At 35.2% G+C, this 19,975-nt stretch overlaps 1 protein-coding gene across 1 annotated transcript in view; it reads right to left on the bottom strand.

Moving 5' to 3' along the window:
* Positions 1-19,975, bottom strand: part of OTOGL (otogelin like) — a 147,017-nt gene that overhangs the window by 98,966 nt on the left and 28,076 nt on the right. The window contains exons 12-21 of the mRNA XM_008058432.1: positions 19,648-19,773; positions 18,271-18,379; positions 17,374-17,420; positions 16,794-16,939; positions 15,505-15,628; positions 13,413-13,590; positions 9,885-10,009; positions 6,680-6,889; positions 3,975-4,140; positions 2,287-2,361 (exon numbers count right to left, since the gene is read on the bottom strand). Coding sequence (XP_008056623.1) covers positions 2,287-2,361; positions 3,975-4,140; positions 6,680-6,889; positions 9,885-10,009; positions 13,413-13,590; positions 15,505-15,628; positions 16,794-16,939; positions 17,374-17,420; positions 18,271-18,379; positions 19,648-19,773 — 1,306 coding nt within the window. The remainder of the gene's footprint in view (positions 1-2,286; positions 2,362-3,974; positions 4,141-6,679; positions 6,890-9,884; positions 10,010-13,412; positions 13,591-15,504; positions 15,629-16,793; positions 16,940-17,373; positions 17,421-18,270; positions 18,380-19,647; positions 19,774-19,975) is intronic.

The following is a 19,975-nucleotide window of genomic DNA, read 5'->3' on the forward strand; positions in this document are numbered from 1 at the left end:
ATGGCTAAGGCTGAAAGGCTAAAACACTCAGTAGAAACATGTATGAACCATGAGGGGTAAAAAACAGTGTTCTATGCAGCAAAGTACAATGCCAGAAGTATCAGAGATGCCAATGGCAGAGACAGAAACCAGCTCTTATTAAGATGCTAAGATTTTACCCCTGAGGTGAGCCACTGAAGACCTTTAACACAGAAATTATATGGTTAATTTGATTCATTCTGGCAGCAACTTTGAAGACAATAGAGTCAGAACAGTTTTTGCAACTCAGGTTCTAAAGTCCGGGCATGAAGCAAGAATCACTTACAGGCAAAATTAACCTTTAAAATTCCTTAAGCAGATAACATGATATAGGGAACAATACACTAGTTCTCAAGAACACCAACACAGTTTTTCTTCGACTTTAAACTAGAGCATGTGTTCTATATTGGAGTCCAGCTGAAGAAGCTGACTCATGTTAAGGGCCACATCACATGAAACATTTGCTTACTAGAGTGACACCTCTCTGAGTGAGTTTGCTCACACTATGAGCAGCATAGAGGAACTGAGACAGACATGTCTCAAATCACACATTCAAAGTTTTCACTCATACTCATTTTGGGACATAGGCTTTTTTAAAGGAATAACAAATGAAGTCCCTACACTAATTGAATTTTTATTTTTCTCACTAAGAAGAAATGGTTACTTTGTTCGTGCGAAGTTTACAAATACATTCAATTACATCAAATTCAAAAAAGATATGACACCTTGCCAGAATGAAAGGAGACAAGAAGATCAGAGAGGAAGGCTCAGGAAAGATAGGTTAAAGACACTGATTGAAAAAAAAAAAAACAAAAAGACACTGATTGCTAAGGCAGTGGTGACCAAAGGAAAGGAATGACTGTCAACTATATGTTCAAAGTAAAATTAAGTAAACTCCAAAGTTGTTGGGGACTGATTGGCTAGGTGTGTTGAGCAAGAGGAAGGAGTCAATGATGACTCAGATTTCTGGCTTGGGAAACTGTGTGAATTGGTTGGTTGCCTTTGTGTCTTGATGGGGGGTGAAAGAAGGAAGATGAAGATAATGATAAATGGAAATTGAGCGCGAATAAGAGTCTGCTGTGATTACAAAATAAGCTTCAAAGCAAACTTAGGTATGAGACCGAGCACAGCAGAACCAGGTTGTCTGAGATGGAATCCCAACTTTATTATCAAGTTGCTTGGCTACCTGTGCCCCATTCTTCTTACCTGTAAATTGAGATAAAGCAACAGGACCTGTCTCTTAGAGTTGTAGTGATGATTAAGTATTTTAATAATAGATACAGAACACTTAGCATGGTGCCAGGACAATGGAAGGTACACAGGACAGGCTAGATATTATTCCTGTTACTTCTATTATCTACTATCTATTATTATCTATAGGCACCTACTATGCAATTGAAAAAGAGAGGTTAGGAACTGAATACAAATAAAGATGAACTGCTGCATGAACGTGCCTGCATTTTTTTTTTTTTTTTGAGTTGGAGTCTCACTCTGTCACCCAGACTGGAGTGCAGTGGCCACTCCCAGCCACCGCAGCCTCCACCTGCTGGGCTCCAGCGATCCTTCCGCCTCAGCCTTCCAAGTAGCCAGAATTACAGGCACGCGCTACCACGCCCGGCTGATTTTTTGATTTATTGTAGAGATGAGGTCTCACTGCCCAGGTGGGTCTTGAACCCGCGGGCTCAGGCAATCCACTCACCTCAGCCTCCCAAAGGCGCGGGATTACGGGCTGAGCCAACGAGCCCGGCTCGTGCCTGCATTTTTAACAGACAGATTACATCCAAATTAAGTGTTATCTTATAAATGGTACCTCACTCATATTGATGTCCCTGGGAAGGAGGTGTGCTTATTACTGTGTAGGACACCACTCAAATCTATTTGGGAATTGTTTTTTGGTTTTTTTTTTTTGAGCCAGTAGATGAACCATAAAACTAAAACTGCTCAGTAATTCTGTAGTATTTAAGCAACCCCCTCGCCCCTAACTCCAAAGAGCCAAATTGATCATTTTATTGTATAATATGCAAATTCATAACCCTTCTCTACAGTTATGAGCACATCAGATATTCCACTTTGAAATGTAAACTATGCATGTATTATGTATATATGAAGCTGCCCATATATAATGTGAATACATATGATTATACTTAAAGGCTATACTACCATTATTATTTAAATTACAGAAGTCATATTTCATCTTACAGGTTTGGGTTAAGAAATTACATTAGCACATGCATCATTGTCAGATACAATCTCATCATTGAAACCTACCATAAGCCCAAGGGTGTTGGGATGAGCTCTCCAGGTTGATAAACACTACCCCTATAATGACACCGGCAATGAAATCTATAAGGAATAAAAAGGCTAAGTAAATAAAATAGTATACAAATTATTTCAAAATCAACTAAAATTCAAGCAGACCCTGTGCTCTGTATCCATCATTGTAAGGCACACTCTAAGGTCTGGATTGTTTTATGAGGCTACATGCACTCCTGTCATATGAGCGGCAGAAAACGTTTAGGTGTGCAATCTTGTGTAGCTTTAGATATTTTTTTCTGAACTACAACTCACTAACTGTGCTGTTTAATCACAAGAAAAGTCACTGAATATACGTCAGAGAAACATAGCCATTTAGTCCTATGTACAAGTCTTTGCCTCATGTGAGAATTGGGAAACTTGTAAGTGCTAACAGACGTTACAATCCTGCCACTAAAATTTGCCACTTCACAGTGAAACACAAACCTTATTATTGATCTGGATATGGTAGAAAGAAGTAAGATCAACCATCAGATTCCTTAGCTCTTTCTGTAGCTATTTGTGAACGTGTATAGTGATAGAGCTTGGATGTTATCCCCTCCAAATCTCATGTTGAAATGTGATCCCCAATGTTGGAAGTGGGACCTGGTAGGATCATTTGGGCCATGAGGACAGATTACTCATGAATAGCTTGTTAATGAGTGAGTTCTCACTCTGTTAGTTCACAGGAGAGTTGGTTATTTAAAAGAGCCTGGCATCCGAGGATGCGGAGAAAAGGGAATGCTTCTACACTGCTGGTGGGAATGTAAACTAGCGCAACCTCTATGGAAAACAGTGTGGTGATCTTAAAAGAACTAGAAATCAATCTTCCGTATGATCCAGCATTTCCCTAACTGGGAATAAACCCAGAGGAACTGAAATCATTTTACAAAAAAGATACCTGCACACGCATCTTTATTGCAGCACTATTCACAATAGCAAAAACATTTAACCAAACGTGCCACCCATCAAAACAGCACTGGATTTTAAAAATGTGGTACATATACACAATGGAATATTATGCAGCCATAAAGAAGGACAAACATATGGACTTTGCAGCAACTTGGATTGATTGGGAATCTATCATACTCAGTGATCTATCACAGAAACAAAGAACAGAGTACCAAATGTTCTCACTCATAAGTGGACCCTGAACATTCACCATAATACTATAAGAAAGGGATTGGCAGTAGCGGGATACTATGGTAGGGGGAAGGTACAACATCAATAAGGGTACCTGATCTCAAACTAGGCAAAGTGGGGACCAATGGGAGGTCCAAACTTTACCTGTACGTTGTCCACTTGTATACCTAATCCTGAATTGTACCCCACATCTTTAAAATAAAATATTAAAAGGAGTCTGGAATCACCTCCTCCTGTTCCCCCTTCACCTTCTACCATGACTGTAAGCTTCCTGAGCCCTCACCAGAAGCCCAGAAATGCCAGCACCATGCAGACCTGTGAGCTAAAATAGATTCTTTTTCTTTATAAATTACCCAGCCTCAGGTATTCCTTTATAACAATGACAACTGAATAATACATACATGGCTAAAAAAAAAGTAAATACAATATGAATTTCATATATATATATATAAAAGCATATTTAATCAATATGAAGAAAAAGACATAGAAGCTGGATGCTGTCAAGCATTTCTGTGACTTACATGGGCACACAAAAGTTCAGTGTGTCTTCATAGAATTTGCCTTCGGGACAGTTACAACCTTCAGCACAGTCATCATTGCACTGCTCCGGGGCAGAGAGAGAAATGCAGGAACGGCGGCAAAACGAGGAGCAGTGATGGTACAGCATGCCCTTCTGGCACACCACAGCTAAGGATAGAGGAGCATCACTTCAGAAATATTTTCACAGAGTACAGAGACATTCTGTGCTTGCTTAGAGGTCTATGATAGACATACATCATGAAATAAGATGTCTTACTTGGACAAGCATAGAACATTACAGAAAATCAATCAATAAATAAAACAATTCCATTTCTACTTCAGAATATTTTTATGTGTGACATTCCAAAACATTCTTTCCTTTTTTTTCTCCAAGAGTGTTCTTTTTTCCCCTTTATCTTAAAGATGTGAGGTAGGTACTCAGCCATAAAGAAGGACAAAAATCATGGACTTCGTAGCAACCTGGATGGACCCAGAATTCATCACACTCAGCGACCCACCACAGAAACAAACAACCAAGCATCACATGCTCCCACCCACAAGTGAGTCCCAAACACCCACCATAATACTCCAAGAGATTTCTTTAAGGGTTGTGTAGTCACAGCATAGAAAAAAGTACGGCTTAGGAGAGTCTCTATATAATGGTTATAACTTCCTCTTTAGTGAAATGTTCTCTGTATTTAATTTGCAATTAAGTGTCTTTTCTGAAATGTTTCTTGGAAAGCCTGAAGATTTTTTTGTGTGTTTTTTTTTTGTTTTTTTTAATGAACAAGCAGTAAAACTGAAATTCAAGTCCAGTTTCTGCCTCACTTTGTTTATTTTTTGTCTTTTCAACATTTTTTGTTTTCTTCTTTTTTTATTTTGGAGTACAATTCAGGGTTAGGCACACAAATGTTCATCATATAGGTACCCTTGTTGATGAGGTGTGCCCCTCCCCTCCCCTGGCAGTTTCCCACTACTCAACTGCCAATCCCACACCCTCCCAGCAGTTTTCCACTACTGCCAATTCCTTTCTTATAGTCTTATGATAATTGTTTAAGGCCAAAACATTGTTGCATAGCCTGTATCATATATTTTTTAATATATAAGGTCTTTTATATGTTTTCATAAACCTTCTGTCCTTGAATTTTAAATCTATGTACTACAATATTGTCTTTATCTTCTTGATAGCATTTATTTAAACCTAAGTAAACTATCTATCCATAAGACAAAATTTGGGTTTAGTGATCCAGAATCATAGTTTTTTTTTATTTTCTCCTTCCTTCCTCATTGCATTTTTCTATTTCTAAAACCTCCCAATTTCTCATTAGACCAAACTGAACTGATTATGGTAAACAAAATAAAATAATCTAAAAACATACTAGTACAATACTTGTACAAACATATAGAAAATGCTGAATAAAATATCATTGAAATTACTTTAAATGTATGATTAATTGATCTTATGAGAAAAAAAACAACTGGAGGAAGGGAAGAGAGAGTCATCCTTAGATACCAGAAATGAGGAGGGAAATAAAATCCAGAACTTTAAGTGGAGAAAGGGAGGATCAATCCCAGTAATCTTGGACCTTGGGCTTAATGTGGAAATAGAGAATGAAAGCTGCCCCTTTACAAGGCAAGAAATTGGGAGACCCTAAACTTTGATGCTCAAAGAGCAACATCCTCAGTTGAAATGAAGGAATAAAGCAGGGGTCAGAAATCTTCTTCTGCAAAGGGCCAAAAGGTAAAATATTTTCAGTTTTGCAGACCACACAGTCTGTCAAAACTATTCAACTTTACCCTTGTAACACAAAAGCAGACATAAACAACATGCAAACAAATGAACATGACCAAATTTCAATACACTTTATTCACAAAAACTGAGGAGGCCCAACAGGTGTGTTTGTCAACTCCCAAACTAGAGGAAATTGGCTCTTAGTACAGGAAGATGTCAGGAAATCTTCTCTAACTGCCGGGTTTGTGATGAAACAAAGTTACCTCTAAGAAGTCAAATTCCTAGACTTACATTCTTGCAAAGGTCTGACATATGAATTAATATTACTTTGACATTTACATTTTTTTTGTCTTAGAAAACCAAAGCTGAGCAACTAATATTAACACCAGCCAGTGAGATACCTGAAATAACTGGAAGCTTTGTGAAACACAACTGGGGAATGAAAAGGTGCAGAGAGTGGTGTCTCTAAATCCTAGGTCACAAAAGATTCTAAGGGGAGGGCTTAAGTAACGGGTTAAAAAAAAAATCATAAAGCATACAAGGAAACAACCTACAATGAATGAGAACAGCAGACGCCATAACCATGAGGATGGGAGTCCTAAGAACTTGAAATAACAATTGCTGTTGCAAAACATACCTATTTAACTACAAATCAGCTGTGTCACTAGATCATATTTTTTCTATACCTTCCAATGTTTAGATATATTTCCATGATAAGAATTTGTTCAAATTTTTCAAATTAGATCTGCTCCATATTTCAAAAAATACAGCTACACTAATTTTGCTTTTAACAAAAATAGTCAAGAGTTACTGGTCTTATCCAATATATCTTCAATCTTAAGAAACTAAGTTTTTGATATATGTACATTACAAAACATTTCAAACAAGTTACTTGCAATACTGAACTTTCATTTATCACAATATTACAAAAATCTCTAAGGAGTTATCCGACAGTCTTTGTGCCATGGTACTCACCACAGAAGGAAATCTGAGTTCTGAAATCGATAGGAACACCACGCTGACCACAGAGGTAGGCATAGTGGGCAAGAGCATTGCACAGGCAGGCACTTCCACATTTGCAAGCATCATGGCGGCATAGCTGATAGTACAGCCCAGGACTAATGTAGACATGGCAAGGAGTAAAAAGCTCCTGGTGGATGACATCACAGTGTGCTGCATACCCAACTAACAGACAAAGAGCCCCATTAGCATCTCTTACCCCTAAGTATCAAGTTCCAGAACTATCCAAGCATTTTTCTTTCCTAGAAATGTACCATAGCGCATGCTACTCTAGATAAGAAAACCAATTTCATCTCATACAGTTTTTTTTGTTTGGTTGTTTATGCTTTTGATAATATTGGTAATAGCACTTGACTTATATTCAACAGTCTTTTAGCAAACAAACAAAAAGTGTCTTGTACCTGAATGACATGAGTAACAGAAGGGATGACATTAGCAGTGGCTTCAATCACACCATTGCCTGAGGATCATCCTAGGAAACCTGCTACAAAGAATTGGGAAATACTGGGAGGCTTATCTCCTGACATCCGCACATAATAAAAGTGGTTGCAGATTGTGGGTGTTATGGCAACACCATGGAATACACAATTATCCAGGAAGGATTGGGAATTATCTCATTTCAGTGGAGTCACTGATGTGAATGGTAATGTGACAGATGCCACCTTGTCACTGAACTCAATGTCTGCACAATGTACAATGCAAAGTCCACAATGTCTGGCAGATATTAAAAGCTCGATAATACTTGATACATGGACTTACAAATGCATGAATAAATGAACAACAAATGGAAGTTAGGGGTTGGAATGTATGCTAAAGGCCATAAACTATAACTACAAAATCACCTGTTTGGGTGGGGAGTCTGAGTAATCACTCCTTGAAGTGTGTTGGTTTTTCCTTTGAGAATGACTGATTAGATATAATCCTTTATAGGAGTAGCCAAGTTTGACAAAACAATTCAGATTCCATCTCTGAAAAAGGCTAGATCTGTGGTCCCTTGATGTAGTGGACCCAGGTTGCATTGGTTTATTCATAGATAAATTAATCAATCTTTTCATTGATTAATGTTCTTTGGGAAACCAGACAAGCTTTTGGGAGATCAGAGTTTTTTCACTATAAGGAATCATACTGAAACTTATTTTGTTGAGTATTTTAAGCATATTTGTCACTGGTAAGAAAACGTGTAATAATTGCCCAAGTATTATATTTTTTCATTCAGTATACACATGTATATAAAATGACTATAGCAATGTACTGTTGACATACATACCCTTGATCCCAAGGATCCTGAACGAACAAAGTATTACACCAAAGAGGCCTTTACTGTGTGCCCTAAGGATTTGTAGACTGAAATATATTCCCACTGACATTAAGTAAAGGGTAGCTAAAGAAGATCCTTGTGAAAAAATAGGCTTTAGAATCCAGATCAGAGTTATTTATTTTTGTCTATTTATTTTTCTTTCTTTGGGGATCTTCCTGAATTTACCCATTTGAAATTAAAAAAACAAAATCACAAGTCATGTCAACACTAAAAAAAAAAAAAAGAATACTATCTAAAGTATGTGTCATAGAAGACATGGGATATGGAGAGAAAATTGATAGAAAATAAAGCAAAATTCCTTATAATAATGGAATTAACTAAAGAAGTGACCAGTGGGAAATAATTTATCAACTGAACTCTACTTCAATTTTATGTTATTAAAAATAAAAAATAAAGTCACTGCAATATCCAGGAGGAAACCAAGAAAGTTAGAAGCAAACCAAACAAGACTAAATAAAGGAGTAAATTAGTGGAATGTTGAGGACAGAATGGAGGAAGGTATTATTAAATGAGAGTGAGATTAAAGGTAGTAAATCACAAAGACCAAAACTCTCTAGTCTAACTGTTTTTGTAGACAGGAAAAATGACAAAATAAGTTTTTTCAAGTGTAAAAGCTGACTTAGATTTAGAAAAATAAAAATAGACTATATTGTGCTCTTTCCATTATAGCAAATATACGTTAATAATAAAAACGATATGGCAATCAACAAAATCCTTCCACATAATCACTACAAAACCCAGAAATTATACTGGCTTCTCATGAATACTTGACCAATATTAATAATGTGTAAAAAACTACATAAAACAGCAAACTAGCCAAAAAATTATAGGAAAAAATTATAAGAATATCTGACCAGGTGCAGTGGTTCACATCTATAAACCCAGCACTTTGAGAGGCTAAGGCAGCAGGATTGCTTGAGTCCAGGAGTTTGAAATCAGACGTGGTGGCACACATGGGTAGTCCCAACTACTTGGGAGTCCAAACTACTTGGAAAGCTGAGGCAGAAGGAGCACCTGAGCACAGGAAGTAAAAGCTGTGGTGAGCTGTGATCGTGCCACTGCACACCAGTCTGGGCAACAGAGTGAGACCCCGACTCAAAAAAAAAAATTATATATATATATAATGTGCATACATATATATATATTTAAGCCTGCACATTATTTTTTCACAAAGTGATTTTTTAGAAATATCTACATTTATATGTCTTCTTTTACTGTGAAGTGAACTAAACTTTAACATGGTTTGCTGTGACTTTATTTTTTTTTTAAATGCAGCCAAAAATTCTTGGCATGTGAGTCTCAATATCATTGCAAATTGGAGTTCTGGAGCAAGACAATCTCAAATTGTTTCCCGTGTTATGTCAAAAAGCTTCTTTGGATTACTGACTTGCTGCTTATAAAGCCATAACATGTGCTGTGAGTAGGAACTTGTAATGAGATGGTAATAGACAGGAGAAGCTGCAGGAGCCATCACACTATGGAATTGATGTCGAGCATTCAGGACTATAATAGTGTTCAAATTTAGAGTATATCCAGAGTTTTTCTTTAGCATTTAAAGATTCTTGAAGCTCCAAAATGCAAGCCTGCATTTGAAAAGGAGGGATTTCTAAACACCTACAATCACTACACTTACGAATGCAAAGCAGAAAATAAAATAATCAATATTAGGTTTTTTACAAAATAACCTAGATTACATATAAAAGCATGATATCAAGTGCAAATATGCAAAATTGAATTGGTTTGATAATCATGAAGAAAATCAGAATTCAAAATCACTAATTTTACAAAATTATAGAACTACATAGAAGTTTCCCTAAGTTTACCTACAGAAGAGAGACTTACTGTTTTGCTGATTAATGTTACAGGGGTCCACCATGGGGACATGAACTGGTGCAAAACAAGTAGAGGAAACTCTCCACGCATTTGCATGAAGTTGTGGCGTACCTTCTATCATGCCTGATGGAGAACTAGAAAGCAAAGATCATATTCATCTCGGTGTCTTTCACTCATTTGTTCATACTCTTTAAATATCTAAGTAAGAGAATGCTATTTTCCTAAATGTACCAATAAATTTTAGAGTTTGAAATTTTCTACCAGTTTTTTAAAAATGCAATTGTATTAGCTTCCAGTTACTGAGGAACAAGAGACTGAGACTGAACTGAGACTGACACAGGAAACTGATATCACGACTTCACATTGTGTCAAACTGTGAACATATATGATTTTATTAATCTTCATCTTGCCCTTGTGAGGAAAACATCGTTATCCCTATTTGACAGAGAAAAAAAGCAGAAGCTCAGAGAAATATTAAATTTCACTAAAATGGTAAGTGTTAAAGCCAAGATTCAAACCCAGTTCTCACCAACTTAGCCATCCAACACTCACACAGCCAAAATTTTAATGTGCATATGGTTTAGGTTTAACATATGTGAGTGGTTCACATATGGTGGAGAAGTAGGGGAGAGTGGTTCACATGATTTTTTTTCAAGGTAAAGACAAATATCCCAGAGAATAGTCTATATTTCTGTTTTAATTTCCTTTTTGAGGTCTGAAATACCAAGATTCATCATGAAATGGGCAAACAAACCAAATTAAACTTGAGAGAAAATTGTATAAAAGACACACTTCATTCAAGTTTGCTCACTTCTTCCTTTCTTAGCAAATCAAACTGGAGGAGAAACATCTATCTTATAACCCACAGCAATGTTTAGGAGCCAAACACTGCAATTTCCCCTACAGCACCATCAAGATTTATTAATTCATCCCCAACATTTATTAAGTAACAATCTCTACTGGACACTGTATCAGACACTGTCAAAACTACTAAAGGAATCAGGTTGGAATAGGGTTCTTGCAGGGAACTTTTGACCACACACAAGCCCTGACTGTGTTAATTGCTCCAACATGGTCAAGTTAAAGAGGAGGTTTTTATCTCAGTTCTCTACACTGTCATAACAGATTTAACTACCTTTGTTTCCATTTAGCTCAGTGACTACCAACTCCATGGAGGATCTCACCACAGGGACAGAGGGGACAAAAAAAAGAGCTACACAAGCTATTCCCTCATCTCTACTATTCCCTCTTTCTCTTCTTTTCCTACTCTTCAATATCAAATCATTCTAGAACTGTAAAGACCTATAACAAACACCTAATGCAAAACCCACTGTGTTTAAATAAGAATCTCAAAACTCAAAGAAATTGCATGACTAGCATGAGCTCTTTCTTCTAATTCTTTCTGTCTCTTTCGCTCTCCACCCCTCCAAAGGACATTAAAATAGGTCAGGGTGTAGTCAGAAGGAACAGACTTAGAACTTGGCTCTCTTATTTCACTTAGTTTACTTAAAACAATAAATATTCTAAGAGGAGACAAAATGTGGATGCATTCTTTTATTTCATTTTATAAAATCACCTTCCAGCGTGTCATGGTTGATTTACTATAATAAGGCATACAAAAGAAATTTTCAGTTAGTACTTTCTATTCCACCATGTTTGCAGAGTCTCATTACACTTTGTGAAGTAAAGAATTTTGACTACTTAAGTTGGAAAGTTAAACACTGTCTGAAAGTTATCTCTGACTCTGAAATATTATCCTGCACTCTTAACATGCCTGAATGTTTATACATGGAGGAGACTGGTGCCTTCGCAAGAGGCAGACAGATCTACCATCTGTTAAATGTTGACTGCTAAACTTTTCTGATAAATAAGGACAAGAAAGAAAGCTTAATGTCTTTTCTGAATATCATAGCCAAGTCACTTAATATAATTCGTCTTTCTCCAATATAATGAAGATATCACTATTTTGACCTATAAAGAAAATAAAATAAAAAACTAAATAACCTAAAAACAAATTAATCACACAGGAAACAAGGCACTAAAATTCTTTTCTGAAATTTGTACTTTCAATGTCAGTTCCCATTGTCCATCCAATTTTAGTTCTTGAACATTAAACATTCTGCCTCAATTCGAGTCAACAGTCCACTATATATAAGGTTCTCTGCTAGTTCCTAAGAATAGAAAGACCAAGGACATGACCCTTATCCTCAAAGCCCTCACAATTTTGTGTAGAAACCCAATAGATAAACAGAGGATATTCATAGATAATACATTGTCAGAATTAACTTTGGTGGGATATGAACTAACTTTTTGAGGCTTAAATAGTGTCTGAATTGGGTTAAACAACAAATAGGAGTTCACAAGATTAAGAGGAAGAAAGAAACCCGACAAAAAGAAGTGTAAAAGTGTTAATTTTTTTATAAAAGCATAATACTTAGAAAATAACTTCTCCATGAAATGCCTCCTGGCTGCCCAGCCCTCAATGACTTGCTCTAAACCCTGCTGTGCTTCTAGCTACAACCACAAAACTCAACATTTAATTTTTGAATTTATAGTATTTCTATGTATATCATTTACTGATACCTTCCCTAACACTAAGTATTTCTTTTTAAAAACCCTTTTTAAATTAAGGTAAAGTTAAAATTGTATATATTTACAGAACACAGCATTATGTTTTGATCTATACCTTGTGAAATGGTTCAATCAAGCTAATGAAAATATTTGTCATCTCACATATATTTTGTTGTGAGAACATTTTATATCTACTCTCTTAGCAATTTTTAAGTATACAATACATTAATTGTGGTCACCACGCTAAACAAAGGATCTCCCAAACTTCTTCAGACTAAGTGAAATTTTGTACCCTTTGACCAACATCTTCCCTTACCTTCAATCCCCACCCTAAACCCCTAGCAATTACCATTCTACCTGCTTTTATGAGTTTGGTTTTTTCAGATTCCACATATTTTTTAAAGGTTGTTATCCCCCTCTATCTGCAACACAAGCTACTGGAGGATGAGAACCATGTCATATTCCTTAAATTACTTCCACTGTGCTTTTGAAACAATAACAGGTGCTCAAAGGAATCACACTAATTTATACACGGAGGTGAAGAGGGTTTTGTCAATACAAAGCACACAAATCATACTTTATTCTTTTCTTCCAGTGAAATATCTACTATCAAAAAAAGTCCAATGAGATAACTTCTTGTTTTAGAAGTATTATTTATATCAAATTATATCAATATTTTTAAAATATAATTTAGATTACTAATACAAAATTACACTGTTTTTTTAAAGGCAGCAACTTTTCAAAAATAAAATATTAGCTTGCCACTTTGAGGCCCTGATTAGTTTTATCTATAAAATAAAGGTACTAATCAGGAGATTGCTATACAATTTAAATATGATGATTCACGTAACACTCTTGGAACAGGGACTGCTAAGATATTATTAGTTAAGTAAACATTTTTAATGAATTTATATCCTCTAAATGATCAGGTATGAAGTTATGTTGACTATACAGAATCATACTTACAGAAAATCATCCCTTATGTTCCCATTAAAAGTGCCACACAGACCTAATGTTCTTCTCTTCCATGCACTAGTCAGCTGAATATAAATTCTTTCCCCATCTATAGCAAACAGAATCTTTAGACCAAATGTGGTTTTCAGAAGTATGAATAAGGATGACAGAGTCTGAATTTCAACAATACCTGCAGGAAAAGAACATATATAAATCAGCTTTGAGATCCATAGGCAGTATTCTCAAATGCTGGAGTTCACCACCAGGACTCGTCCTCCAAGACACCAGGAAGTTGGGGAAGGGGCTCCAGGGTCAAGTTTTGCCACCTCTGTCTGCTCTCTTTTTCCCTATTTTTCTTCTCTCCCTCTTTCCCGGACGCCAGCAGATATTTTTAAGAGGCTGTCAGGTCAACATGTAATTTCAGTTCCCAAGAATCTCACGAGGAAGGGAACAGTCCATATATATTTGAAATCCGATTTTTTTTTTCCCTTAGCTTGTGTGTGTATGGTCAGGATTCAAGAAGAAAATGGAACTTCTCAAAAGTTTCCCATTCCTTTGAGATTGTCAGCAAAAAAGGGGAGATTAGCACTTTAAAAACACCATTTTTGATGGTTGCACATATCTGTGAAAATACTAAAAACCAATAAAGTATCATTTAGATGGGTGAAATGTATAGTATGTTAATTATACCACAAAAAATTATTTCTTTTAACTAATCAAAATGGAGGCAGATATAAATTCAGGACACTCTGAGTTCTCTGTGGTGGGGACAAAGTGGCTAGTTTAGTCTTCTGAAAAATGACAACTGCTAACCCTCATCAGGGGTATGGTATGGGGGGAATGGAGGAGTAGAGAAATAAATAAATAAATTTTTTAAAAAACATCATTTTATGAGACATCTTTAGAGACAAGAAATTTGTGTTGAAAACTGAACTCATGGATGAAGAGTTGCTTTTCATCGCTCCTGTATCTTTCTTTATCACAAGCTCTGCCATCAATCTGATCACCTAAGCCAGAAATCGCAATCATCCTTTGATCTCTCACTTTCCCTTTTTGACCTTCCCCAAGCAACCCCAATCCAATTCACCACCAAGTTCAGACTACTTTTGTTCTAAATACGTCTTTAATCTGCCTTCTTTCTGCCTCTACTCTTTCTGATCTAAGGATCAGCCGTCTCCTCATTCCTTCCATGCCCTACTTTACAGTATCCTATCTGTTGTTCATATCTTCTGTCTGGCATCTCTCAAAGTCACTTTCATACCGTTGTGATGGTCATCTACCAAAAAAACCACTTCTTTAGGTTGAACTCCACAAGATTGCCATCTTTGTACATTACAAAAATGGTCAAAAATGACAATTTCATATTTGAATCAAATCAAGTTCAACTTCTTTAGCATGACACCTGAATAGCATGAGCATGTAATTCATAATACAAATCAGGACATTTTTGAGAGTGAATGAGAGTACTATTAACAGCTACACTGGAATGTAGGCATAAACAAAACCTGTCCCAGAAAACCACAACAAAGGCTGACTCATACATAAGGCTTTTGCCAGGCTCATTCTTATCTATTTCCCTAATGGCACCTCTGGACATTCTCCACTACCCTTGTCATGCTGTAGCAACACCAAAACAGCAATGGTTCTCCCTTCTCATACTGCACAATTCTATACCTCCTTGCTGAGAATGAAATACTTCTCTCTTCTCCTTCATCCTGGCAATGTCTCACCCTTGAATGCTCAGTTAGACATCACCTCCTTCAGAAAACATTCCTGATCATTTCTAAACATCCCTCTCCAGGGCTGAGTGGGCTGTACCTTATTTACACTTCCAAAAGTCCTTATGCATATCTCTTGAGTTTACCGTGTTTTACTGTAAGCAGCTGTTTGCTTGTCTCTCTTTCCTTCTAAACTTGAAGTAAACTCTAGGCCCCATAAGCATGACCGACTTCACTATCTATAGTTGATGTTCTGGTGACACACAGGTACCTAATAAATGTCAAGTAGTCTGCCCATAAGAAAAGACTCCATTTAGGTTGCACATGTTGTTGTTGTCATCGTTGTTGTTGTTAATATTTTTTTTAAAGTTAGCACTGCTTCTTACCATTCAGGTTGAAACCTTGGTTAGGACTGGTGAGGATTTGTCCTCCCCTACTAAGGGTTACTTGTTTGTTAAAATCATCCTCCAAAATTAGAGCTATAGACTGAAGACAGACCAAGCCAAGGTTCTGCATAAAAAAATCAAATTATCAATTAAAAAATTGAGAGAGATAGAGGCATAGAAAGAGATAGGAACGATGGAAGAGGGCGATGAGAGAAGGGGAGGGAGAGAAAGGAAAGAAGAAAGGAGAAAAAGAGTGCATGTAAAAAATTTCTGATACATTCAAGACTTAGGTAATATAATAAAGTAATTGTTACATAACCCATTTCATGTAACTCCATTCTTAATAAAATGTATGTTTATACAGTACATTAAATATACCATATGCATACATATATTTTATATTGAACATTAAATAACAATACTATCTTTTTAATTTATAATTTCTTTTTTAAGAATGTTTTCAATGAAGTGGCAATAATTAAGTTCTCTATAACACATAATGTACCTCTCCAAATTCATTTAACTGTATATTAGACATTAAAAAACCAATAAAGTAAAGAATCAGGAGAAGTAGAAGTCTAGGTAGAAAATTAATTCAGACTCTAGTATATTGCAAGGAAAAAAGAAAACTGGAAAAAAACAGCAAATAAAGTAGTTCAGAATTTTTTCTGGAAATAGCTATCTTAGAATAAACTAGAAAATTAAGTATTTTGGCAAAATTTTGATGACCTGATTTAAAGAGATGAATGAAAAATCAGAATTTATTTACTTTAAAAATATTGATGTGTTTACAATTACAAGAAATAAAGTAAATATTCCAATATTTAAAAAGTCATCATACATGTTTAGAATAATATTAAACCTGTTCAAAACTTTCAAAAACCATCTCCTTGAAATAGCTAGGTTGAAGTAAACAAAAACTCAAATCTATTGTGCAATCATGCATAAAATGTTCAAAAAACTATACATACAAATAACTACTTTAAAAAAAGAAAATGCGATTAAATGTATGTAGTATTTTATCTCGACTAAAATATACCTGTTTTTACATTTTAATATCTCTGAAAGCAAGATGAATCATGTAAGCAGTTGTATGCCATAGAATAAATACCAAAGCTTTTTTTTTTATTTTGTGGTACATAGAATAATGGTGTATCTTAATAATCAATGTTGTCTTCGTTTTGAAGACAATAACTATACCCATTTATGTTAACATTCTTAATCTGTTATGAAGTTTAAGTGAAAATAAAAGAATACTTACTCCTATGGTCATTCTGAAATATTCTTACCTGCTCACAGGGAGCTTTCTGTAAAGTAATTGTGAATCTGTCTTTCCCGGTTCCTTTCACAAGGATGTACTGGCACATGCCAATGAAAGAATAATGTCGGCCATCAAAAGTTGTGAAATGTGAATCACCCACAACCGAGCATTGAACTACAAACGAAAGAAGAAAAGAAGGAGGAGATAGAGAAAGAGGAAGAAATTATGCTACTCCTTAAAAAGCAAGAGATCAACTTTGGGTAAACAATCGTGCATTCCAAAGAACATCTTCACTGTTTAAAATTTACTGATTTGACACACTAGACTAAATCATATTAGCCTATTTCATTTAATATTTATTAAATGACAGTGCTTCCACATAAATTTTAGATTTTGTAATATTTGTACCATTTTAATAAATTGTTACCCAAGTAGCCCACTCAAAGCTATCACTTATTCAATTTTCCATTTATCCTGCAAATATCCTGCATTACAGATTAGTATATGTCTTGTTAAATATGAGACATCTTCATAAAAATTGGTGCTTTCTTTCTCCTCAATTAAAAGAAAATTAAAATATTTTATTCAAAAACATTTTAAAACATTACCTGGACAGTCATGTTCAGTGCAGTTCCAAACTCCGCCAACACACACACTAAATGAAATTATAAAAATATTAATCTTCTTGTATAGAGGAACTCTATTAATATTTGCATCAATGTATTGATTAATGTACCAAAATATATTATGTTTATAGGTTCAGAGAATCTAGCTTAAACATTTCTGCATAAGTTCAATTGTCTAATAATTTTGGGCTGCCTAGCATCTAAATTATTATCTATTGTGTGTCATACTTAAAAAAAAAATGACCATGATGAAGATCATCAGACATTAAAGGAAGAGAAAAGATATCCCTTCCACCTTTACCAAGGTGTGAGTTTTGAAGAACAGAAGTAGAGTCCCTGAAAGACGGGAAGGAAATCAGCATCTAAGAATATGTTAGCTATGCAATAGCATTTCAGTTTTATATATTGATACCAAAGGGAAAAGGATCTGATGACACTTAGACCTGTTTCTTTTTAGGACTTTCATAGAGGAATTTCATTATTGCCAATGGTATCAGTTAATTTAATATGGAATTTTAAGTGTTTCTAACCATGGACCAAATATTGACAATATAAAGGCTACTTTTACTTTTTATGGTACTTAACAGAGCGCTAAGAGTAAAAGTATGTGCAAATGAATGATTATAAATGACAAAAAATCAGCAGACTCATCATATGGAAATAAGATTTTATAGAATTGCCAACGTACATGATAAGAAATACATCATAAAAGAAAACACACAGGCCCCTTCACCAAAAAGTTTAAATAAATGCAAACCATGTCTTGGAATTTTTGAAAGAAAATCAGTAATAAGCATATTCCTCTTTTAAACATCTGTCATGGCAAAGTTGTCAACTAGCCAGGTATCAGAACAAATTGGTTGTACATTAATCACATACCATTCAGTACATTCTTGTTCAATTTTTGAACCAACTGAATAAGCTAATCCATGAAAACTACATGGGCAATTTTCCAAAGAGATGCAAGTCCCGTTTTCCATTATGAGGCCTATTTGAGAAAAATACACATCAAATTCTTAAAAGAAATAATAAAGATTGTATGCCTTGAATGTAATAATTCAACCAACTTTTGTTGAATGCCTACTTTCATTAGGAGCTGAAAATACAAATTTCTTTACTTTCAAGAAGGTTACTGACAACCTGGCTCTCAGTCAGTAACTACCTTATAAGGGTTCTGTTTCAGGGGTTTTCCACTTTCTTACCCCATAACTTGCCATAAAACAAAAACAACTTTGATCACATAGAATAAAAGCAACTAAACAGTGTTTCCTTGCATTTGTGGTAAGAAGGGAAAGAAGGAGCGAAAAAGTATATTTTTTATTTAGTTTCTGCTCCTTCCAAGATAGAGAGATTTACACTATTGCCACAGAGATCATAAGTAGCTAGGCAATGTTATTCAAACGTCCAGTACGTTGGGACTGCATTTTTTTCTTCTCTTGACAAGTATAGGAAATTGAATCAAAACATATATTGGCCATATTACTAAGCACACTGTTTCATTCAGCTGACTTTTTCATAGTTAGACTTTATTTTTTAAAAAAACATTGACTTCATTTTAGTACATGAGTTTATATTCTGGAACAAATCCTTTTCCTGTCATGACTGGTCACAAATAGACTGGCACTGGTTCACCATACTTTAAGTAGCACTGACAGAACTATGGACTGAGGTCAACAGATCTGGTTTCAAGTATTTCTTACTCATACTAAGCATATAACATTGGGCAAATCACTTAACATCTCTGTGATTCTATTTTTTAATCTGTAAAAATAAAAGAAAGGATTTGAGTAAATTCTCCATGTTCTTTATAAATGTCTATCAGTATAGTAATTCATTCCTAATTTTAAATCCAACCTCCATCGCTTGCTAATCACTTTTAATTTCAAATCTCAAATATGAAAACTACATCAGTACTAAATCTTGTGCTGGAAAAATGTGAAGCCTTTCTCTCAAACTTGCTTTCATCTTTTAAAAAATGAAAATATATAAATTATTAAATATCATTTAATATTAAGGGAACAAAAGATTTTCCATGGGTAACCCTAGATTCTAAGTTCCCTGAGAAGTTTACAAAGTAATGAGCCTTTTATTAACAAAGAGTAGCCATCCCTCCTACTCATTTGTTTCAAGAAACAACCCTTACAAGGGTAGAAAATTGCAACAGGCCTATTGGAAGAGGACAGCAAGAAGACAGATTTGGGATCACTACGTACTAGTTCCATGAGTGCAGACATAGTTTCTTCATAAAGCGCTTACCATCTGGGCAGTAACATCCATCAAGACAATGGAGATTGCTCCCAAGACATTGCTTCTCGAATGTGCAGGTTGGTGGGCAACAACTGATACAATCCCGATGGACAAAGCTATCATCACATTTATCAGCTAAAATAGGCAAACAGGACAGCTGTAGGTCAATTTTATTCTCCTCTCTTTAAAAACAACTGCAATTAATTATTTTTGCAAAAATATCTTAGTTTGCAAAAAAATAACCTTTAATTGCAAAAAAAATTTTGAATACTTGTCTCAAAAAGTATGCAAGTTCACAAATATAATTGCATCAATAACAAACTCTTGCAATTCATTA

Source organism: Carlito syrichta, unplaced genomic scaffold, assembly GCF_000164805.1.
Source record: "Carlito syrichta isolate Samal-C Ts95f unplaced genomic scaffold, Tarsius_syrichta-2.0.1 Scaffold303338, whole genome shotgun sequence".
NCBI classification, from domain to species: domain Eukaryota; kingdom Metazoa; phylum Chordata; class Mammalia; order Primates; family Tarsiidae; genus Carlito; species Carlito syrichta.